Source organism: Lipotes vexillifer, unplaced genomic scaffold, assembly GCF_000442215.2.
Source record: "Lipotes vexillifer unplaced genomic scaffold, Lipotes_vexillifer_v1.1 scaffold630, whole genome shotgun sequence".
Taxonomy (NCBI): Eukaryota; Metazoa; Chordata; class Mammalia; order Artiodactyla; family Lipotidae; genus Lipotes; species Lipotes vexillifer.
The window spans coordinates 55,265-76,276 of record NW_006783793.1 but is presented as its reverse complement, the minus strand read 5'-3'; the positions used below and the strand labels follow the sequence as shown (position 1 = coordinate 76,276).

The following is a 21,012-nucleotide window of genomic DNA, read 5'->3' as shown; positions in this document are numbered from 1 at the left end:
AGAAGAGGAGGATGCGCTGGGCACAGGGTCTTCAGGTCATCTCTGCTCCCCACAACTCAGCTCCCAGGCAGAGCATTTCCATTAACTAAGCCTCCGATTGCTCTGGACCAATCGTAAGAAAGCGGCCCGGTTCCTGCCCTCGAGGAGCCGAGGTTAAACAAACACTGAGGCCAACGTGGAAGGACAAGTGGGAGTGAGTGTCGGAGGGAGAAAGGGCCGAGTGAGGAGGTGGGGCTGCAAGATGAGAGTGGGGACTGAAGCTGAGACGAAAGGAGGAAGAGTAGAGGTGAACTAGGCGGGGAGATGCATCCCAGTGGAAGAGGGTTCGAGCCCTGGTCCGGGAAGATCCTACGTGCCGCGGAGCAACTAAGCCCGTGCGCCACAGATACTGAGCCCATGTGCCACAACTACTGAAGCCCGCGTGCCTAGAGCCCGTGCTCCACAAGAGAAGCCACTGCAATGAGAAACCAACGCACCACAACGAAGAGTAGCCCCCGCTCACCACAACTAGAGAAAGCCCGCATGCAGCAACGAAGACCCAATGCAGCCAAAAATAAATAAATAGAAATAAATAAATTTATTTTTTGAAAAAAGAATGAAGCAACAAGCAATGTTGATGTGCGCTTTTTCTCTGTCACTCACTCCTGGTGACATGGAATGTGCAAAACCAAACAAGGATAAAGTCATGATTTGGTGCTTAGGGTGGGAGAGGAAATACTGGCTTCAGAGCCACCAAGCATTCTGCTCAGCAGTGGAGATTTAGCTTGGCCTCTCCCCTTCCTCCTTCCCTCCCTCCTTCCCTCCCTCCTTCCCTCCCTCCTTCCCTCCTTCCTTCTTAGAACTCTAATCTCCTCTGAACTGCAAAGTCATTTTATTTTTCTTAGGGCTCCTATTGATATACATTACCTCCTAGAATATATTGTTATCTGTCCTTAGAATTCTGAAGTTGAGGACAAGTTTTAGAACCTGTTGGTGACCTAGTGTGTAGAGGTGTGGGTGGGGACACTAACTTAGAAGCCAGGAGGGTCCTCATCGAACGGTCTTTGACCAACCATTTCCCTCTTGAGCCTGCTGGAAAAGTGGGGACCGACAGTAACTGCCCTGGATCCTTGCTGTAAAAATCAAACAGCGTAAGAAGATGAGAAATTGCCATGTGGCTATTAAGTCCCATGTGAAGGTAAGAGATCATCCTTCAAACATAGTCCATTTTACAGGTGAGAACACCGAGGACCCAAAAGTAGAAGTGACCTGGACAGGGTTACCCAGCAAATTAGTACCAAGGCCCAGACTGGAGCCCAAGTCTCCTTCCTCTGTCCCCCAGCACTTCCTTGTAACCTTCCTGCCTCTGCCCTCTCTTTCTGGACCATTACAAGAAGCTATTGTCCAAGCACAAAATGCATTTTCCATTTTCCACCTCTCTATACACTCTAAGCAAGACCAGCCAGCCATATGAGGTTACATCTTTCCTACGATTCCAGCAACCTTTCCAAACTGTTTTTCCAAACCTAGAATCCCAGCAGCATCCCAGAACCACCACCAAAGCCGCTCTCTATATGGGAGCTGGAAGAGAAGGTGACTCCAGGTGATCTGATTCACCTGCTGCTGACGCAGGCTTCAGCTCCCTCCGCCCACAGAAACGCAGCCTAAATTAAAGCCCAGAGAGCTCAAAACAGTGCAGATGCCTCTCTCCTTACCAGTTCTCCTTAGCGATGAGCAGGCAAGTCTAATTTTAGCAGAGAAGACTCTTAGAATGTGAGAAACAGAAGGTACTTTGAGATCATCTTGTCTTGTGGTTTGTAGCTCCCACTAAGCATCAAAAATCATCCAAGGAGATTAAAAATACATCTCCAGAGATTCGAATCAGTTTGTTCAGGAGGAGCACTGGTATTGTCGTAAAGCTCGCGGGTAATTTGTATATGCAGCCATGATTGAGAACCAATGGTCTGGTCTCACCCCTCATTGTACAGAGGAGGCTAAAGCCCAGAGAGGGGAGGGGACTTACCCAAGGTCACACAGCATCAGGGGCAGAGTCAGGGCTGGAACTTGGTTCTTTTGAGTCTTCACTAAAGGCTCGCTGTTGTCTCTCTAACTAGAAATCGTGTCTAATGAAATGGCCAGGGGAATTTTTTTAAATGAGCAAATGTTTACCAAATACCATCTTCTGGAAGAGGTAGAAGAGAGATAATATTCTTCCCTGACCTCCGGAAGCCCACAGTCCAGTAGGGGAAGCATGCATGTACCCAGAAAGCTCTAACACTGTGTTGACTATATACTGTGATAAGGACACCAGGTGCTGTGAGAAAGCTACAGAGAGAGAAGGTGTAATCCAGGAGGACTCCCTGGGGGAGGAAGCATTATTCCAAACTTAAAGGATGGGGAGGTAGAGTTGTTAGATCAAATATAGTATGCTCAGTTGGATCTGAATTTCAGATAAATGATGAATAAGTTTCTAATATAAGAAGGTCTCAAATACTGAATGGGATGTACTTATACTAGAACATTTTTCATTGTTTATCTGAAATTACAGTTTAACTGGGTATCCTGTATTTTTATTTGCTAAATCTCAAAACTCTTCCGGGGGTCATTTCAGCAGTGGGCAGTGCAGATGGAGAGAGGATTGCCAGCAGACAGGCAGCATTGGCAGAAGCAGGAGCATCTGCTGAGCAGTGACCATTTGTGTTGTCGGAGCAGAAAGGGCGTGGGCGAGGGACAAGGCTATTGAAGCAGGGCCAGCCCCGGGGAGGGCCAGTGAAGCCAGACTCTGGAGTCACAAGGCACCGTCCTCCCAGGCGGATGCTGCACCAGCCTCATGGTCCTGCATGCCCATCCCTCCCCTCTAGTCAGTGCTCCACATTCAGCCTGATAACAGTCACAGAACTTGAGTCAGACCATCTCACTCCCTGCTCAGGCCACGCCTAGAAAAAGACATTTGAGCTCCTTACCTGGACCTAGAAGACCCTGTAGGATGTGGCCTTGCCTATTTGAATAAAATCTACTCCAAAGGGTTGTTGTGAAGATTAAGGGGGATGGCATTAGGCAGTGTTCTCAACCTCAGCTGCCCGGTGAAACCACCTGGGGAGCTTTAAAAAAGGCAGATGCCTGGCCCCAGCTCAGGGATTGTGGTTTAATTGGTCTGGGGGAGTCGTGGGCATCAGGAGTTTCAAAAGAGTCCCAGTGATTCCGACGCACAACCAGACTGAGTGTCACTGATGTACAGTGTACTCTCTAGCCCGACATAAGCATTTGGTGAGGACCTGTTGACCTCTGCCACATGTCCAACTTCATCTCTATCCATCTTCAGCTTCCCCCTCCTTCCCTGGCCTTCCACTCCCCAAGCCTAGGGCTTCCCACCCACCATCCCTCTGCCCAGAATGTTCTACCTCCTTTCTCTTAACTTGGCCAACATCTATATTCATCTCTCTCATCCCAAGTTTCTCTGTTTTCTTCTCCCAGAACACACTGAACTTTTTCTTTACAACACTTAGCACTTACATTTTTGATTGTGTGGGTACCTGCTTAGTTCCTCATTCCCAGCAGACTGTAACCTACATGGCAGAGCCCCTGTCTTTCTTGTTCCTCACCGTCCCCACCCCCCTGGAGCTGGACACATGATGCTGGCACTTGGTAAATATCAAACAAATGAATGGATCAAAGAATGACTGATCACGGGGGGATGTGGTTAGGTTTGCCTTTCCAGAGAGATCTTTCTGGCTGCTCTGTGCTGAATGCTGGTGGGGGAAGATAGGAAGAGACTGAGGCCAGAGTACCAGTGATTGCACAGCTGTGATAATAATACAGGCGAGAACTGATAGGGCCTTAACCAGGACAGAGGTGATGGAGTGCGAGGTGGGACAGATGAGAGGCTCTGTATAGGAGGGTGAGGATTTAGGGGAAGGGGTGCCATGTGACTGAGGGTCTACCCCGAGGGACAGGCAGGATGACCAGATGGAATGTGAGCCAAAGGAAGAGGCTGTTGTCGGGAGAGAGGAGTTCCATTTTGGCCAAGTTGGGTTGGACGTGCCAGTGGGACATCAGAGGGCCATCTAGGAATCTGAGTCCAGGGACAGAGGAACCTAGGCTGGGGATGGAGATTCGATAGTCACGTCAATAGAGGCAAGAGTAAAAACCAAATAAAATTTAAAAGTTTACATGCAAGTGTTTCTTGCCATTTCTGTGAGCAAAACTTCCTGGGGCATGGAATGTCCGTGCCCAGAAGGCTCTCTGTCTGAGAGGCGCGTCATGGGCCCTTCGTGTCCCCGCAGCTATCCTGGGCATGCACACGCTCATGAGCAACCAGCAGTACTACCAGGCCTTGGGCAGCAGCTCCATCGTGAACAAGGAGGGACTCAACAGTGAGTACGGGCACCCCTCCCTGCCCCCAGCGAGGGCACCTTGGAAGTGAGGGGTCCTCCCACGTCTTGCTGCCTCTGCCCGCTCTCTGGCTCACTGCAGAAGATTTCGAATTCTATAAAGCCAAATCTATCCACTTTTTCCTTTTACTCTCCTGGGATTTTGTGACGTATTTACAAAGACCCTCCCCCTCCCAGTATTAACGAAACATCCTCCTGTATTTTCTTCTGTAAGTCTTAGAGGTTTACTTCTTATATTCAACTTCTTAATCCTCCTAGAGTTCATGTCTGTGTGTGGTGTGAGATGAGATTGAACTTTCATTTTTTTAAATCAATATCCTGTTGTCCCAACACCACTCTGTGTAAAGTTCATCCTTTCACCTCTGGTTTGGAACTCCACCTTGATCATAAATGTCCACGTGTCCACTTGGGTCTGTCTCCGGATGCCTCTCCTGCTCCACGAGTCTCCTTGTCCTTTCCTGTGCCAATATTGCATTGTCTGAATTGCTCCGCTGCATTGTTCCAAGCTGGCATTTTGGCCCCAAAGAGAAACGAGGGCACCCAACGCGCAATTATCCCTCCCTCTGGAAGGCCTACACATTTCTTTCCCATCCAGGCTTCATTTTACCCTCACAAGAGCCCACTGGGTAGAACGACTCATTCACATTCTACAGATGAGGACACCGAGGTTCAGACAGTTTAGCGAATTCACCCAGTTGTTGCAGGACAGCAGAGGCAGAGTCCAAGTAGGGCCCAGACTCCTGGCCCCGCCCATTGCCTGCCCCCATCCCCCATGGCCCCTGAGATGCCCAGCCTTCCATGTCCCTGAGCTCTGCTGCCGCTTCGTTCCGGTGTCCTTATGTCGAGGGTGAGTGACGCCCCATCTCTGTGAGCCACCTGCCTGTTGTCGGTCACTCTAGGTGTGATCAAACCTACACAATACAAGCCTGTGCCTGATGAAGAGCCAAATGCAACAGACTTGGATGAAACGCTGGAGCGGATAAAGAGCAACGACCCCAAACTTGAAGAGGTCAACCTCAACAACATCCGGGTGAGGTTAACCCCTTTCACTCCACTTGCCCTGTTGCGGGGAGGTGGGGAAGCCATGTCTAGTGCCACCCAGACCCAGACGACCCGGGCCTGGCTGTGCGGAGACAGCAGGGTCCTGCTTGGACTCTGGGTGCTTCTGGATCGGGAATAGAGACAGAAGCTTTCGGAGGGAGGATAGTGTAAACCAGCACAGCCCATGGTCCTGGTTTCTTTTGGGGACTGACATCAGACCCAGATGTTCACCACAGGCCAACCCAGCTTCGGCTCTGGAAACCCGCCACCTTATTCAAAACACTGAGAGCTTCTCTGAGATAAAATCATGAGTCAGACACATATGGCCACATGGGATCCCGAGGCTGGAAAAGCCCGGGGCCCACCAGGTTCATGGGGTAACCCAAGCCCGGGGAGGGACCTAGCCCTGAACCAGTGTAGCATGCACATATTCAGCCTCATTCTGCAACCTTAGAAGGGAACTGTCAGCCCAAATGTCCAAAGACATATTCCAAGCCGTCAGCGCACATCTCTCCGGACCTTTCCTGTGTGACCACTAAGGGCAGAGCGGGGACGGATGGACAGGCAGTCCTACCCTGGACAGGCTGCAGGAGGAATTCAGAAGCAGGCCCAGCTGCCTACCCACCTGCTCAGCCCAGGGACCAGAGGGATTAGTTCTCGGGGGGTGTGGATGTAAGATAAGAAGTGGGCCCCTCACTCCCCGGCTCCCCTTTCCTTTCTTCTCCACTTTCTTTTAAGTGGCTGCCAGCCCCGCGGCACAATCAGATCAGAAACCTGCGCCCGCAGTGTTCTCCTGCACCTGGCCTTCCCATGCTCTGCTCCCACGGGGGCTAAAGTGACACTCTGAAATAAGAGATCAGTTCAACCACAGCCAGGCTCTCTCTCTCGGGCGCCTCCGCTGTCTGCCGTGTGCACAGTGGGAGACGCTGGCACAATTCAGAGCCGTGCACCCTGGCAGTGCGTACCAGGAGGCATGGGGGAGTGGAACCCGGCCACGGCCCTGTGTCTTCACCGTGAGGCCTCAGGCAAGGGCTCGGCCCTCTCCAGGCCTCAGTTTCCCCTCTGCACGTGAGGCAGTTGGACTAGATCAGTGGTTTTCACTTGAGCAGATTAAAAAATAAATAAATGCCAATGCCCCTGCCCTCTCCCCACAGAGAGTCTGATCTTATTGGTCCGGGGAAGGCCTGTGCATCAGCACTTTGTGAAAGTTCCCCAGGCACCTCTGATGTGTGGCAGGGCTGAGATCCCCTGGGACGGATGTCTCTTAGAGATCATCTAGGGCCATGCCACACCTTAGTTTTCCAGAAACAAACCCAGAGAGGAGCAGAGACTTCCCCAGCGTCACACAGTGAGTCAGAAACATTGCCAGTGCTGGGGCGGAGGCCAAGCCCCTGCCCTCTCCCACACCCCCGGACCTGAGCTCTCGCCACAGCACTCTTCTGCATCCTTTGCCTTGATGTGTTCCTCCTCCTCCGGTCTCCGCATGTACAAAGGGAAAGTTACAGGCCCTGTGTGAAATTTTCAGGGAGGATTTTCTCAGTCTGTTTACCCGAAAGCTCTCCTCCAATCTCAGCCATCTGGGGCAAAGCAGGAACCCTTTGCCCATATTCAGCTTTTGGGTCAGGGACTTGCAGGGAATCGGGTTGCACGTGTGAGAGAGCTGCTGCCCCATCTCTCTGCCCTGCCCGCCCCTGACAGGGGCTGCTGGTCACTGCTTGCCTTTCTCTCTACAGAATATCCCCATACCCACCCTCAAGGCGTACGCAGAAGCCCTGAAAGACAACGCGTATGTAAAGAAGTTCAGCGTCGTGGGGACACGGAGCAATGACCCCGTGGCATTTGTATGTACCTTTCTGATCGGCTGCATTGACAGTGGGAGCCATAGAAACAGGAAGGCTGACATTTGTCGCCTCAGGACTGGCCATGTGCCACGGACGAAGAACCCTGTGTGGTGTGGTGTGGTGTGGTGTGGTGTGAAGTGGTGAAAGGCACTGGGCTAGGAGCCAGGAGAGGACATGGACAGAACAGCCATTACCCAGGCACCATCTGTACATTATCCTCCACGGTGGTTGATCTCCATAACCACCCCTGATCCCAGAGGTGCAGGGCTCCCCACGTTACAGATGAAGAACCTGAGGGAAAGGGAGCTCAGGCAACTTGCTTTGTCCAAAGTTGCACAGCAAGTGAGAGGTGGAGCTGAGATTTAAAAACAAGTCAAATGTACCCTAAAGCCGGCTCTCTCACCACTCAGCATGTCATGAGTAGACAAGGGTCCGCCCCTCCCTGGTCCTCAAGTTTCTCCATATCTAAAAATTATTGTCTTCATCAATGGTTCCCAACGACCAATTTTATTTGTTTCTTACCTATGTCTTAAAGATATTGCTGATTAGATTAAATTGTACTTATTATAAAGTAGCCATCAATTCGTTTTTAGAAAAAAGAAAAACATTCAACACATATTTATGGAGTCTCTCTGTGCCCAGCAGTGAATTAGGCTCTGAGAATACAACTGTGACCAAGACAGTCATAGCTCCCACTTTCATGAATATAATGGCCCATCCAGCCATGCAGACAGCTAAAGGATAACAGTACAGCGTGACTACTACAATACTAATAGCAGGTAAAAAGGTACAGGGATTAGCCTACCAGGCATGGTAATTAACCATTTAGTAGCAATTAGTTTGTTGATATCCACGAAATAACTTGCTGGGATTTCGATTGAGATTGCATTGAATCTATATGAAAATGGGAAGAACTGATATCTTGACAATACTGAGTTTTCTTGTACATGAACATAGAATATACCTCCATTTATTTAGTTCTTTTTTTATTTCATACATCAGAGTTTTTTAGTTGTGCTCATATAGATCTTGTACATATTTTGTTAGCTTTATACCTAAGTATTTCATTGTTTGGGGTGCTAATATAAATGGTATTATGTTTTGTTTTTTTAATTATTATTTATGTTCGGCTGCATTGGGTCTTCGTTGTTGCGTGAGGGCTTTCTCTAGTTGCAGTGAGCGGGGGCTGCTCTTCGTTATGGTGCATGGGCTTTTCATTGCGGTGGCTTCTCTTGTTGCCGAGCACGGGCTCTAGGCGCACGGGCTTCAGTAGCTGTGGCACGTGGGCTCAGTAGTTGTGGCTCGCGGGCTTTAGAGTGCAGGCTAGGTAGTTGTGGCGCACGGGCTTAGTTGCTGCATGGCATGTGGGATCTTCCAAGACCAGGGCTCGAACCCGTGTCCCCTGCATTGGCAGGTGGATTCTTAACCACGGTGCCACCAGGGAAGTCCCTAACTGTAGATTTTTTTGTAGATATTCTTTATCAGTTTACGGAAATTGCTCTCTATTCCTGGTTTACTGAGAGTTTTTATGATGCATGGATGTTGGATGTTGTCAAATGCTTTTTTTATCATCTATCGAAATGACTATTTTACTTTTTTAGCTTGTTGATGTGATGAATTATATTAATTGATTTTCCAGTGTTGAACCAGCCTTGTATACATGGGATAAATCCCACTTGGTCATAGTTCAAAATACTTTTTAATTTATCTTGAGATTTCTTCTTTGACCCATGTGTTATTTAGAAGTGTATTGTTTAATCTCCATGTATTTGGGAATTTTCTAGTTATCTTTCTGTTATTCACTTGTGGTTTGATTCCACTGTGGTCTGAGAGCAGACATTGTATGATTTCTGTTCTTTTAAATTTGTTAGGATGTGTTTTACAGCCCAGAACGTGGTCCGTCTTGGTGAATGTTCCCTGTGCACACAAGAAGAATGTGTTTTCTGCTATTGTTGGATGGTAGTCTATAGATATCAATTATATCTAGTCGATTGACAGTGTCGTTGAGTTCAGTTATGTCTTTCCTGATCTTTGGCCTGCTGGATCTGTCCATATCCATAGAGGGGTATTGAAGTCTCCAACTATGATAGTGGATTCATCTATCTCTCTTTGCAATTCTATTAGTTTTTGCCTCATATAGTTTGATGCTCTGTCATAAGGCAGGCACTCATTAAGGTTGTTATGTCTTCTTGGATAATTGACCCCTTTATCGTTATATACTACCCTTCTTCTTTTTTTTTTTACATCATTATTGGAGTATAATTGCTCTACAATGGTGGTGCTTTATAACAAAGTGAATCAGTTATACATATACATATGTTCCCATATCTCTTCCCTCTTGCGTCTCCCTCCCTCCCACCCTCCCTATCCCACCCCTCCAAGTGGTCACAAAGCACTGAGCTGATCTCCCTGTGCTATGCGGCTGCTTCCTACTAGCTATCTACCTTACGTTTGGTAGTGTATATATGTCCATGTCTCTCTCTCGCTTTGTCACAGCTTACCCTTCCCCCTCCTCGTATCCTCAAGTCCATTCTCCAGTAGGTCTGTGTCTTTATTCCTGTCTTACCCCTAGGTTCTTCATGACATTTTTTTTTTCTTAAATTCCATATATATGTGTTAGCATACGGTATTTGTCTCTCTCTTTCTGACTTACTTCACTCTGTATGACAGACTCTAGGTCTATCCACCTCATTACAAATAGCTCAATTTCATTTCTTTTTATGGCTGAGTAATATTTCATTGTATATATGTGCCACATCTTCTTTATCCATTCATCCGATGATGGGCACTTAGGTTGTTTCCATCTCCAGGCTACTGTAAATAGAGCTGCAGTGAACATTTTGGTACATGACTCTTTTTGAATTATGGTTTTCTCAGGGTACTACCCTTCTTTATCCCTAATAACTTTCCTTGCTTTGAAGTCCATTCATAGCCATCAATTATTTTCTGATCTTTGAAATACATAGGACATTTCCTTTGATGTCTTTGAAGTGATGGAAGTGGCTCATAGTCTCTCACTGCTGCCAGTGGAGAACCTCTAGATAGATGTCCTCTGACCTCAGGACATCTTGGTAGATCCTGAGTTTGCCCACAGAGAAACAGCTGGCAAAGCCACATGCCCTGTCCACTGCTATGTCATGGATCAGAAACTATACCCGTGCATGCTGGCACTCAGCTCAGCTCCACGAATGTTTGTGGGGAATTGACCCTGTGCCAGGCCAACAGCTGATGTCAGCCCCTTCACACCAGGATACCCATTGTTGAAGATGAAAATACTTCCGGAACAATTGGTAAACAGGCTTCCAGAGCTCTGCTAGTGCCCCCACTGCCTGCCCCAGCTCTTCTCCTGCCCGTTCCTCCACTCTGATCCAGCAAACAAAGAGTTGACACCTGGCATGACAGTGCCTCCAGGACCAGCTCAGCCACTAGTGTGTCTACTTGGATTGGCCTGGTGCACTGACATACTGGTTGTTAAATTTTTCGATTATCAGGCCAGGCCTTTCCTGGGGAGTAAGAAGGGTGCTGTGGAGCGGGCACAGACTCAGTCCCTCCCCTCAGGAGGGTCCAACCTACTCAGGGTCACAGAGGAAGCTGACATGTCATCCTGGGGTACACGGAAGCAGGGGGAGCTGAGGATTTTGTCTCAGAGGGCATCCTGGGAGCTGAGCCTCGCAAAGGTTTCAGCAAGCAGGGCCAGTGGGAAGGGCATTCCTGGATCAGATCATCATTTCAGACAACCAGGGCCCACTGATCATACATCCTGGCCCATCAGCTGCTGGTGTCTCCTTTCCTCTGTGACACGTCATTTCTATCACCTGCTAATCACCTCATTTCCTTTAGAGGCTCTGATTATCATCTGCGCCCCTGGCTGAAGTCCTCCAAAACGTGCTGGGGCCACCCGAGCTCCTCCCCTCCGGTTTGCCCGGCCACTTGCCCAGCGGGATGGCTTCCCAGGCTCCCCTCTCTGCTGCTCAGAGAGAATGGCGACTCCATGGAATTACAACAGGGACATAGAAGAGACAAGTGGAGAGCATATAGGGAGGTTGGGACTCCACTAGTCACTCAGTGAACAGTGACCGAGGACCTACTATGTGCTGGACACTGTGTGGGTTGGAGGGCACCATGGGATGAATAAGGTGACCATCAGCCCACCAAGAGTACATAGGCTAATGGCGGAACCAACGCCAGAATAAAAACAACTCTAAACGCAGGAATACAAGTTCCTTGAGGGAGGTTATGGATAAAGTCTGTGAGGTTCAAGAGGGCAGGCACAGCTAGCTGAGGGGCATCAGCAAAGGCTCTTGGAGAAAGGGGCACTGAGAATGGCCTTAAAGGAGGGACAGGGTTTGAATGAGTGAAGCAGAAAGGAAAGAGCATTCCAGGTGGCAGGGACAGGATGAGCAAAGGCAGAGCAGAGGGAAAGCACTGTGTGCCCGGGGAACGGAGAGTAGCCCCACCAAGACTGGCAGCCAGAGTTGAGGCTGATCAGAGTGGGAGAACCAGGTAATAGAGGCTTTGGATGCAGGCGAAGGAGCTGTAAATCTCCAGCTAGGGGTTCGGGGCCATGGCAAGTTGGAGGGGAGGAGAGACAGAGTAGTGCTTGGTGAAGGAAGTTGTGGAGATTGTCTTGCCTGGCCCCTGACGGTGTGCAAGGGACTCTCACTCCCAGCAAGGCTCCCTCAGTGTTTTAGGTTCTACCCACAGGGGCTCCAGCCTTGATCAGGCTAACTCATGGGTACCCTGCATTTTCTCCTTTGGTTCAAGGCCCTTGCTGAGATGCTCAAGGTGAACAAGGTGTTGAAGACACTGAACGTGGAGTCCAACTTCATTTCCGGAGCCGGGATCCTGCGCCTGGTGGAAGCTCTTCCATACAACACTTCTCTGGTGGAACTGAAGATCGATAACCAGGTAAGATGGGGGAAGGTCTCCTTGTGTCCTTCACTTGATGCTCGCCATTCTGTACTTTCCCGCTTGCTGCCGTATGGACTAGATGCTGCTGGACAGAGCAGATGCTGCTGCTTATAAAAGCACCAGAGCCCAACTTTAAGGGACCTCCAAGGTTGTCCAGTCCACACCCTCCACCATGCTCACCTTCCTTCTTCATCATTCCCGCCAAGTGCTCCTCCACCTTCTGCTTGGATACCCCCTAGCGATGGGGAGCTCACTCCTTACCGAGATAACCCCTTTCATTCTCAGTGAGAATATCCTTCCTTATATCCAATAGAAATCAGCTCCCTATAAGTGCTGTTTGTTGAGTTTAACTCTGTTCTCTGCTGCACACCGGACACATCTGGTGCACAGGTTTTATAAACCATTGGAATCTTCCTCACTAGGCTAAACATCCCCATTTTCATGAGTCACCCCCCCCAACACACACACACTCAATGGGCTTTTGGGTCTTCTTACCATGAAGGTTACTCACTGGGCAAATTCTAGTTTGCCTTTATCCTTACAGGGTTATCATTCCTCTATACCTTCTGTGGTTCAGTCATTTATTTTCAGGGCGACTCTTTCAGTTCCAACTTTCTAAGACAATGCTAATAAGAGTATCTTGTATGTTGCATGTGTCGACGGTGTCCTGGGGGGCAGGCTCTGTGCTGTGCACCTTATACACATCATCTCTGATCTTCCCAGCAACTCTGCAGGATATGGGTGTTATCAGTCTCAGTTTGCAGAAGAGAAAACAGCTCAGAGAATCTGAAGGCAAGCAGCTTTCTCAGGGCCGCCAAGTGAGCACTTTCGGAAGCAGGATTTGAATGCAGGTCTCTGACTTTAAAGCCCACACTCCCTCCAGTACACCGTGTTGCTTCCAGTGCTAAAATGCTTTCTTCTTTATGGTTTATGGATAGGGAACTTGGGCGTTTTTTCCCCTACATGAAAACGTTTGCTGAATGGTCATATACATATGTATATAGGAAAAAGATGGGGTGGAACTATAACAAAATTGTAAACACTGGTTGTCCCTGAATGAGATTATCTCTACTTTCTTATCCTTATTGAAAAATACTACAAACAGAGAGAAAAGTGCATAGAAGTTAAATGCACAGCTTAATGAGTCATAATAGGCAGGTAACCTCGGCCAAGAACTAAAGCATCACCAGCCTCCAGAAGACTTTGAGGGTCCCCCCCACCGCAATCATAAACCTTCAAAACTCTTTACAGTTTGCTCCCTACTTACTTTCACGCCTCCATGTCTTAGCTCTTGCTTTTCTCTCCCCCTGGAATGTCATCCCCTGCCCCTACCCCTTCTCTGCCTAGAGAAATCCTCCTCTTCCTTCCGGATTCAGTTGAAGCCTCTCTTTCTCCTAGTGGTTCTAGAGCCAGCTTGAACCAGCATGCTGGAGCTGACTGTACACATCCCTTCTCAATTCCACTTGAGTGATGGCACGCTGGTACCTTGAAGTCACTCCTAGTGAGAGTAGTTACACTATGGAAATTGGCAAACACTACAAATCCAACCTTTTTGTTTGTTTGTTTGTTTGTCTGTCTGTTTGTTTTTTCCCAAGAGCCAGCATATCACCGCCTTCTCCCTTCAGCCTGCCTCAGGGCCTCTAAGCCTCCCCCCAAGAGAGTTAGGTGCTCCTTCCCTGTGTTCTCCTAGCACCTCAGCTTCCTTGTGAGGTTCTCAGAAGATAGTGCAGTGTCTGAGTCATGTCCATATCCTATTACCCGGCTCAGAGCTTGGCCCTGCAGTGGCACTTCATAAGCAGGGCTGCCCTGGATATTTGTATATGTTGTTCACTGCCCAATGAGGAGGCAGGGGGCAAAATCCAACCCATACTTTACTCTCCAAAGCTTGGTATGGGGCTTTATTCACCCAGAGAAGGCACTTTTCTCTAATTCATATGAAGAGGCCACATCAGCCTGCAGCAGCCCTGTCATGAGAGTTTGCTGCATCCAACACCTTCCATTTCTCATATGCCAGTGGCCTGCGGTTGCATCACCCATTCCCAGCCCCCATCACTTCCACCCTTTCTTCCGTTGCTGACCCTGCTTTATCTCAGGCAGATCAGATGGAACAAAGGCATGGAGCAGGCTTGGCAGCAGCCCTGGGCCAGGCCCTGGGATTGGCCACTCATGTGACTCCAGGCCTACCCGGGCAGGGAGTCAGGATCTACCCAGGGTCAGCTGAAACCTGAGCCCTGGGGCAGAACGTTGGCCAAAGGTGACCCAGTGCACTGGCCTCAGGTCATTGCAGTGGCAGCTTACAGGGAGTGAGCTGCCCACTACTCCTCTCAGTGCTGTCTCCCCAGAGCCAGTGCTGACCATCACCCTCACCCTGGCTAAACACCCTGTACGAGGGCGTTCACTTCCCTGAGCCTGTTTCCTCGTTTGTAAAATGGGGATAATAAGAATCTCTACTTCTAAGGAGATAAGAGATGCGAACTATGACGTTGTTCACTTTTATAATTACTCGGAAGGTGACTTAGGGAGTTTACACGTTATTCTAAGAGTTAATGTACTGAGCAGGTACCATATATCCATTATCTCATGTAATGCTTGCAAAGACTCTTTGTGAGTAGGTGTCACAACCCACCCCAGTATTGTAGATGAAGAAACTGAGGCCCAGGCAGGTTCTGTACCCTGCCCGAGGTCGCACAGTAAGTAAGTAACAGAGGCAAGATTCGAACCCACGTCTTTGTGACTCTAAAGTCCATGAACTGTGCCTGTGTGGGCTCTTGAATCCTACTGTAGTTGTGTGTGGGTCTTGGATTTTCTCAGCTGTCCCTTTCCCTTGGTGCCAGGCCAGGGCACTGGTCACCACCTGCCCCCACCCCATCCCAGGAGCATCTTTCTTCAGTTCATCTCAGTGTTTGATAAGTGCCTGCTGTACCCCAGGGCTATGCTGGGCTCTGTGTGTGAATGAGGCTCTGGCTCTGCCCTCTAGGGATTCCATACTGGATAAGAAGACGGACAAGTGTACAGCTGACCATCCAACCGGGTGCCCCAGCAAGCCACAGACAGTGGGCCACTGGGGGGAGAAATCTCAGTCAGGAGCAGGCATCAGGGAGGGCTTCTTGGAAGAGGTGGAATTTGAGATAAACCCATAGGGTGGACAGTATCTCAGAGGGTGGCCACGGCCTCAGGTGCAGGGAACCACACAAACAAAGAGAAGGAGAGGGGGAAGCCATGGAGCCCATCCAAACCAAACTAGATTAATGGGACTGCCAGAGGAAAGCGACGAAAGGACTTAGGAGCCCAAAGGGCTCTGAATGGGTGGTTCGAGGGGAAGTGGTCTGTGGGCTGTTATCAGCGCCAGTCAGAGTCATGCTGTGCGAAGATGGTTCTTGGCTGGATAGGAGAGGATTGGGGGCCGGGCGAGGCCATCCGGGCCCAGGAGACCACAGGGGGCTCTGACCGCCCAAATGCAGGGGGCCTGTGGGGAGGTGCTCCTGGGAGCCTGGAGTCTACAGACTGGACTGGGGCCTGGTGGGGGAGGGGTGGGCTGAGGGAAGTCTGGGGAGGGGGCTCTGCTGGCCCGGGCTAGGGGACGCCACCTGCACCTCTCACAGTGTGCCGGGATGCCTGGGCTCTGGGCGGCGTGGCAAAGAGGAGGTGGTGAGTGGCGCTGGATTTATTCCTCGTTCTTGGTTAGTCACCAGGGTCTCCGGAGGCCGCAGCTTTCTCCTCAGCCCCTGCACCTGCAACCTGTGTCAGAGTCTCTGTCCTCCTTTCTCCTTATACCGCCAAAGAAAGGGACTTGGGGCATTCTGCCCGACGTGACACGGAGCCTCCTCGCAGGCTGGCTTGGGACACAAATTCAGGAATAGGACTCTGGGGCAGTTTATTTACTCAGCCAGGCTCTCTTTACCTCCAGGCCATGTTCTCTTGCCGCCTGGAGTTGCCCTGGGACGGCAGTGAGGCTGGGGTGGGAGGTGGCGGCTGACCGCAGCCCAGGGCGCTGAGATACACCTAGTCCAGCCCTCCTTTTACCCCTCGGTGGGGAAACCGAGGATCAGAGAAGGGACAGGCTGGGCCAAGGTCATGGATCAAGTTAGTGTCAGAGCTGGGCTGGAACTGAGGAGCCCAGCTTCCAGACAGGCTGCATTTATGGATGGACAGGAGAGGCCCTCCCGGCACCCAGGAAGCAGGCAGCACACATGGGGTGCCTGCAGGCCCTGTACATCCCCGGCCGGACCTATGCCCACGGTGGGGCGGCTCTCCGCCTGTCTTGATTCACCCTCCTCCCCCGCACCCCCAGCTCCCTCCAGCAGGCCCTTCCCAGGACCCGCAGGGCGTGGGGCACTCTCCCTGCCCCTCAGCACAGATGAGGCCTGAAAACAGGACCCCTGCCCCAATGAAGACACGGGCAACGTGTGGTGGCCCTTTGCCGTATTTCTCACTTTTCACTCCAATATTTGACAGTGAGAATGTGCTTCATATTTTGAAAAGGTGCTAAAGGAAGTGGACTGGGGGCTCAGACAGTCTCTATATCATCTGCCGGGCCAAGTCGGCCAGAGCCCAGGGCTGTGCTGGCTCCTTCAAGGACAGGCCTGAGCTCTTCCCAGCCCTTTCAGGAGCCTTGCCGGATAGGCTGGTGGAATCTTACCATCCTCCCTCTGTCTGCCGTAGTCAGCGGTCCAAGCCCCATCTGAACCCATACAAGCTCCAGTAAACTCATAATACCTGGGAGGAGGTCTCTGTGAAGAGACTCAGCTGCGGTTCCATGCTTGTCCATTTGGGTGTTGGGCTGATGTGTCTTCTCAACCTTCCCGGGTTGCTGTGCATTGATCCTGTTCCTATTTTTTCCAATCAATTCAATTCCTTGCCCTTGCCCTAGAGATACAGGGTACTGTGTGCTCTCCAAGGGCTCACAGTCTAGGGTAGCATCATCCAACAGAACTTTCCGTGTTGATAGAAATGTTCTGTATCCACACTGACGAATATGGTAGCCACTAGCCAGTGGCTCTTGCACACTTGAAATGTGCCTAATGCAACTGAGGAACTGAATTTTAAATTTTATTTAATTTTTAAATGAAGTATAGCTGCCTTGCAACATTATATTACTTTCAGGTGTACAACATAGTGATTCAGTATTTTTTTTCTAGACTGGATTTTATTTCTATACATTCTATAATAATACAGTTGAAAATCTTGCCCACTTTCACACTCAAAAACTTTAGCAATCAGTTCTTCTTAAAATTTTGGCCTAGGAAAACATCTGTATATCCAAACAGATGGGTTTGTGTGTGTGTGTGTGCGCGTGTGTGTGTGCGGGCACGCGTGTGTGTTTATAACAAAGATAAATATGTATAACCTATTATTCCCTGTTTGCCTTGAAAGAGAATAACCCAAGGGCAAAGTCCGTTTTTGTTTCTTTTAAACATCCTACGGTGTGGTGCCTTAAAGTACACTGCCTGTACACTGCTATATTTAAAATAGATAAGGAACAAGGACCTACTGTATAGCACAGGGAACTCCACTCAACACTCTGTAATAACCTAAATGGGAAAAGAATTTGAAAAAGAATAGATACACGCACATGTATAAGTGAACCACCCCGATGCACACCTGAAACCAACACAACATTTTTAATCAACTACACTCCAGTATAATATGATTCAGTATTTTTATAGATTATACTCCATTATAAGTTATTACAAGATAATGGCTATAATTCCCTGTGCTATACAATATATCCTTTTTGCTTATCTGTTTTATACATAGTAGTTTTTACCTCTTAATCGCCTATTCCTATCTTGCTCCTCCCCACTTCCCTCTCCCCTCTGATAACCACTAGTTTGTTTTCTATATCTGTGCGTCTGTTTCTGTTTTGCTATATATATTCATTTGTATTATTTTTTAGATTCCACATAAATTTTATTTAATTTTAATTACTTAAATTTAAAGTTTAAAAAAACCCAAACAATCTGATTAAAAAGTGGGCAGAGGATCTGAATAAGAAGACATACAGATGACCAACAGGTACATAAAAAGTTGCTCAACATCACTTATCATCAGGGAAATGCAAATCAAACCACAATGAGCTACCACCTCACACAGTTAGAACGGCTATTATCAAAAGGTAAGAATTAACAAGTGTTGGCAAGGATGTGGAGAAAAGGGAACCTTGTGCACCATTGGTGGGAATGTAAATTGGTGTAGTCACTATGGAAAACAGTATGGCTATTCCTGAAAAAATTAAAAATAGAACTACCATATGATCCAGCAATTTCATTTCTGGGTATTTATCGGAAGGAAATGAAAACACAAATTCAAAAAGATATATGTATCCCCATTTCATTGCAGCATTATTTATAATAGGCGAGACATAGAAACAACCTAAGTGTCCATTGATGGATGAATGGAATGAAAGCAAATGTGGTATATACAATGGAATATTATTTAGCCATAAAAAAAGAATGAAATCTTGCCATTTGTGACAACATGGATGGACCTAGAGGGTATTATGTGATGTAAAATAAGTCAGACAGAGAAAAACAGATACTATATGATCTCAGTTATATGTGGAATCTAAGAAAAAACAAAAGGCAAAACCAACCAAGCTCATAGATACAGAGAACAGATTAGTGGTTGCCAGAGGTGGGAGGTAAGGAGTGGGTGAAATGGGTGAGGGAAGTCAAAAGGTACAAACTTCCAGTAATACATAAGGCATGGGGGTGTAATGTACAGCATGCTGACTATAGTTAATAATGCTGTATTGCATATTTGAAAGCTGCCAAGACAGTAAATCTTAAAAGTCCTCATTGTAAGAAAAACCCCACTTTTTTGTATTGATAACTGTGTATGGGGATGGATGTTAACTAGACTTATTGTGGTGATCATTTCACGATGTATACAAATATCGAATCATTATATTGTATACCTGAAACTAATGTTATGTCAGTTAAAAAAGATTTAAAGTTAAAGAGCCATATGCCGCTGGTGGCTGCTGTACTGAACAACACAGGTCTATTTGGAGAGACAGTGTGGAGGCAGGTGACCCAGTAATGCAGACGGACTGGGCCGGGAGTAGAGAGGGACATACAGTGGGCCACTTGAGTGTCCAGTGGGGAAGGATGGTTTCCAGGGGTAAGGATCAGGAAAGGTCTCGTGGGGAAGGGGGCATTTGTGATGGCTATTAAAGCACTAAGGATACACCAACAGGTGGGTACGAGAGGGTAGGGGCATTCACATGGAGGCAGGAGGGCACATGAACATTTAGAAATAGACCTCTGCCTGCACAAGGTACCAGGTACCAGACTCCCCATCCCTGGGGTAACCAGGCTGAGTAAAGACTGAGAGAGGAAATAAAGGCAAGGACTAAACTGCAGCACTTGGAGTGCCAGGCTGAAGAGGAGGCGGGGCTTATCCTGTTGGGTTATTGAATGAATTGAGACCCTGCAAGTTGCGCACAAGGCATTGGGAACATAGTAAGCTCTCAATAAATGGCAGCAGTTATTGGCAGTGGGAAGTGATTGGAGGTGGTTATGTGTTTCTGCTTGCTGCTTCTTTAGATCAATTTGGCAGTCTTGCCATCTTAGCAATATTAAGTCTTCTGATCCGTGAATATGGGATGTTTTTATGTTTATTCAGGTCTTCCTTAATGTACAATGCTGTGGTATAGCTTTCAGCGTGCAAGTCTTTACTTCTTTTATTAAATTTATTCCTAAATATTTTTATGTTATTGTAAATGGAATTATTGTCTTAATTGTATTTTTGGATTGTTCATGGCTAGTGTATAGAAACACAGCTGGGTTTTGTATATCGATCTTACACCCTGCAAGCTTGCTGAACTCGTTTAATAGCGCCAATAGTTTTTTGTGGATTCCTTAGGATTTTCTAGATACAGTATTGTGTCATCTGCAAGTAGGAATAGTTTTGCTTCTTCCTTTCCAATATGGTGACTTTTCTTTCTTTTTCTTACATAATTGACAGCCAAGACGATTTTCTTGTCTCGTTCCTGCTCTGAGGGGGAATGTCTTTAATCATTAAATATGATGTTAGCTTGCCTTCTCTGTCTTTTCAAACCTCTTTAAGATTATATTTACTTTTTAATATCTTATTGTACATAAAACTCAAACAACACAGTAAGATACAACAGAACACAAACAAAACAGGAAGATACAAAGAAGAAAACAAAAACTCCCCCAAATTCCACCACCACCAATATGCTCCCAGGCCTTTCAGTGCACATGTATGTATATGGGAAATAGAGGTAACTTTACATAAATATGACCCATTTTGTCACTAGGTTTTGTCTACTCAATATTGTGTCATGGCATATTTTCCAGCCTGGAACTGACAATTCGCACCATCATTGTACAGCTGCCCATGTTCGATTATAAAGCTGAACCATCATTTATTTGAGCAACCCTCTCTTGATGAATGTTTGTTTCCCTTTTATCCCCACTTTTATAAATGAGACTGATGAATATCCTCATCATATCCTTCCCCAAACTGTGTATTATTGTGTTTTCCTTTCCTGTCCTTTTCATCTTTGTCAGATGATCACTATAGATTTGGGGGTAGGGAACTAGCATGATCAGAGTGAGGCTTTAGGAGGCTAACTCTGGCAGAGTCCCAACTTGCTGTGGGACCTTAGGCAAATCCTCTTCCCTCCCTGGGCCTGTTTCTTTACTTGTAAATTGCTAAAGGACTGGCTAGCAAACCTGGCTGTGTATTGAAATCACCTGGGGAGTTTTAAAAACCACAGACACCTGAGTATCATGCAGCCAGTGATTCTGATTTAATTAGTATGGGGGATAGCCTGGGCTGCAGGATTTTTAAATCTCCCTGAGACTAGACGATGTGAAGGT

At 47.9% G+C, this 21,012-nt stretch overlaps 1 protein-coding gene across 1 annotated transcript in view; it reads left to right on the top strand.

Moving 5' to 3' along the window:
- TMOD1 (tropomodulin 1) overlaps positions 1–21,012 on the top strand; it is a 58,722-nt gene that overhangs the window by 30,581 nt on the left and 7,129 nt on the right. The window contains exons 4-7 of the mRNA XM_007456383.1: positions 4,263–4,352; positions 5,270–5,400; positions 7,145–7,252; positions 12,017–12,160. Coding sequence (XP_007456445.1) covers positions 4,263–4,352; positions 5,270–5,400; positions 7,145–7,252; positions 12,017–12,160 — 473 coding nt within the window. The remainder of the gene's footprint in view (positions 1–4,262; positions 4,353–5,269; positions 5,401–7,144; positions 7,253–12,016; positions 12,161–21,012) is intronic.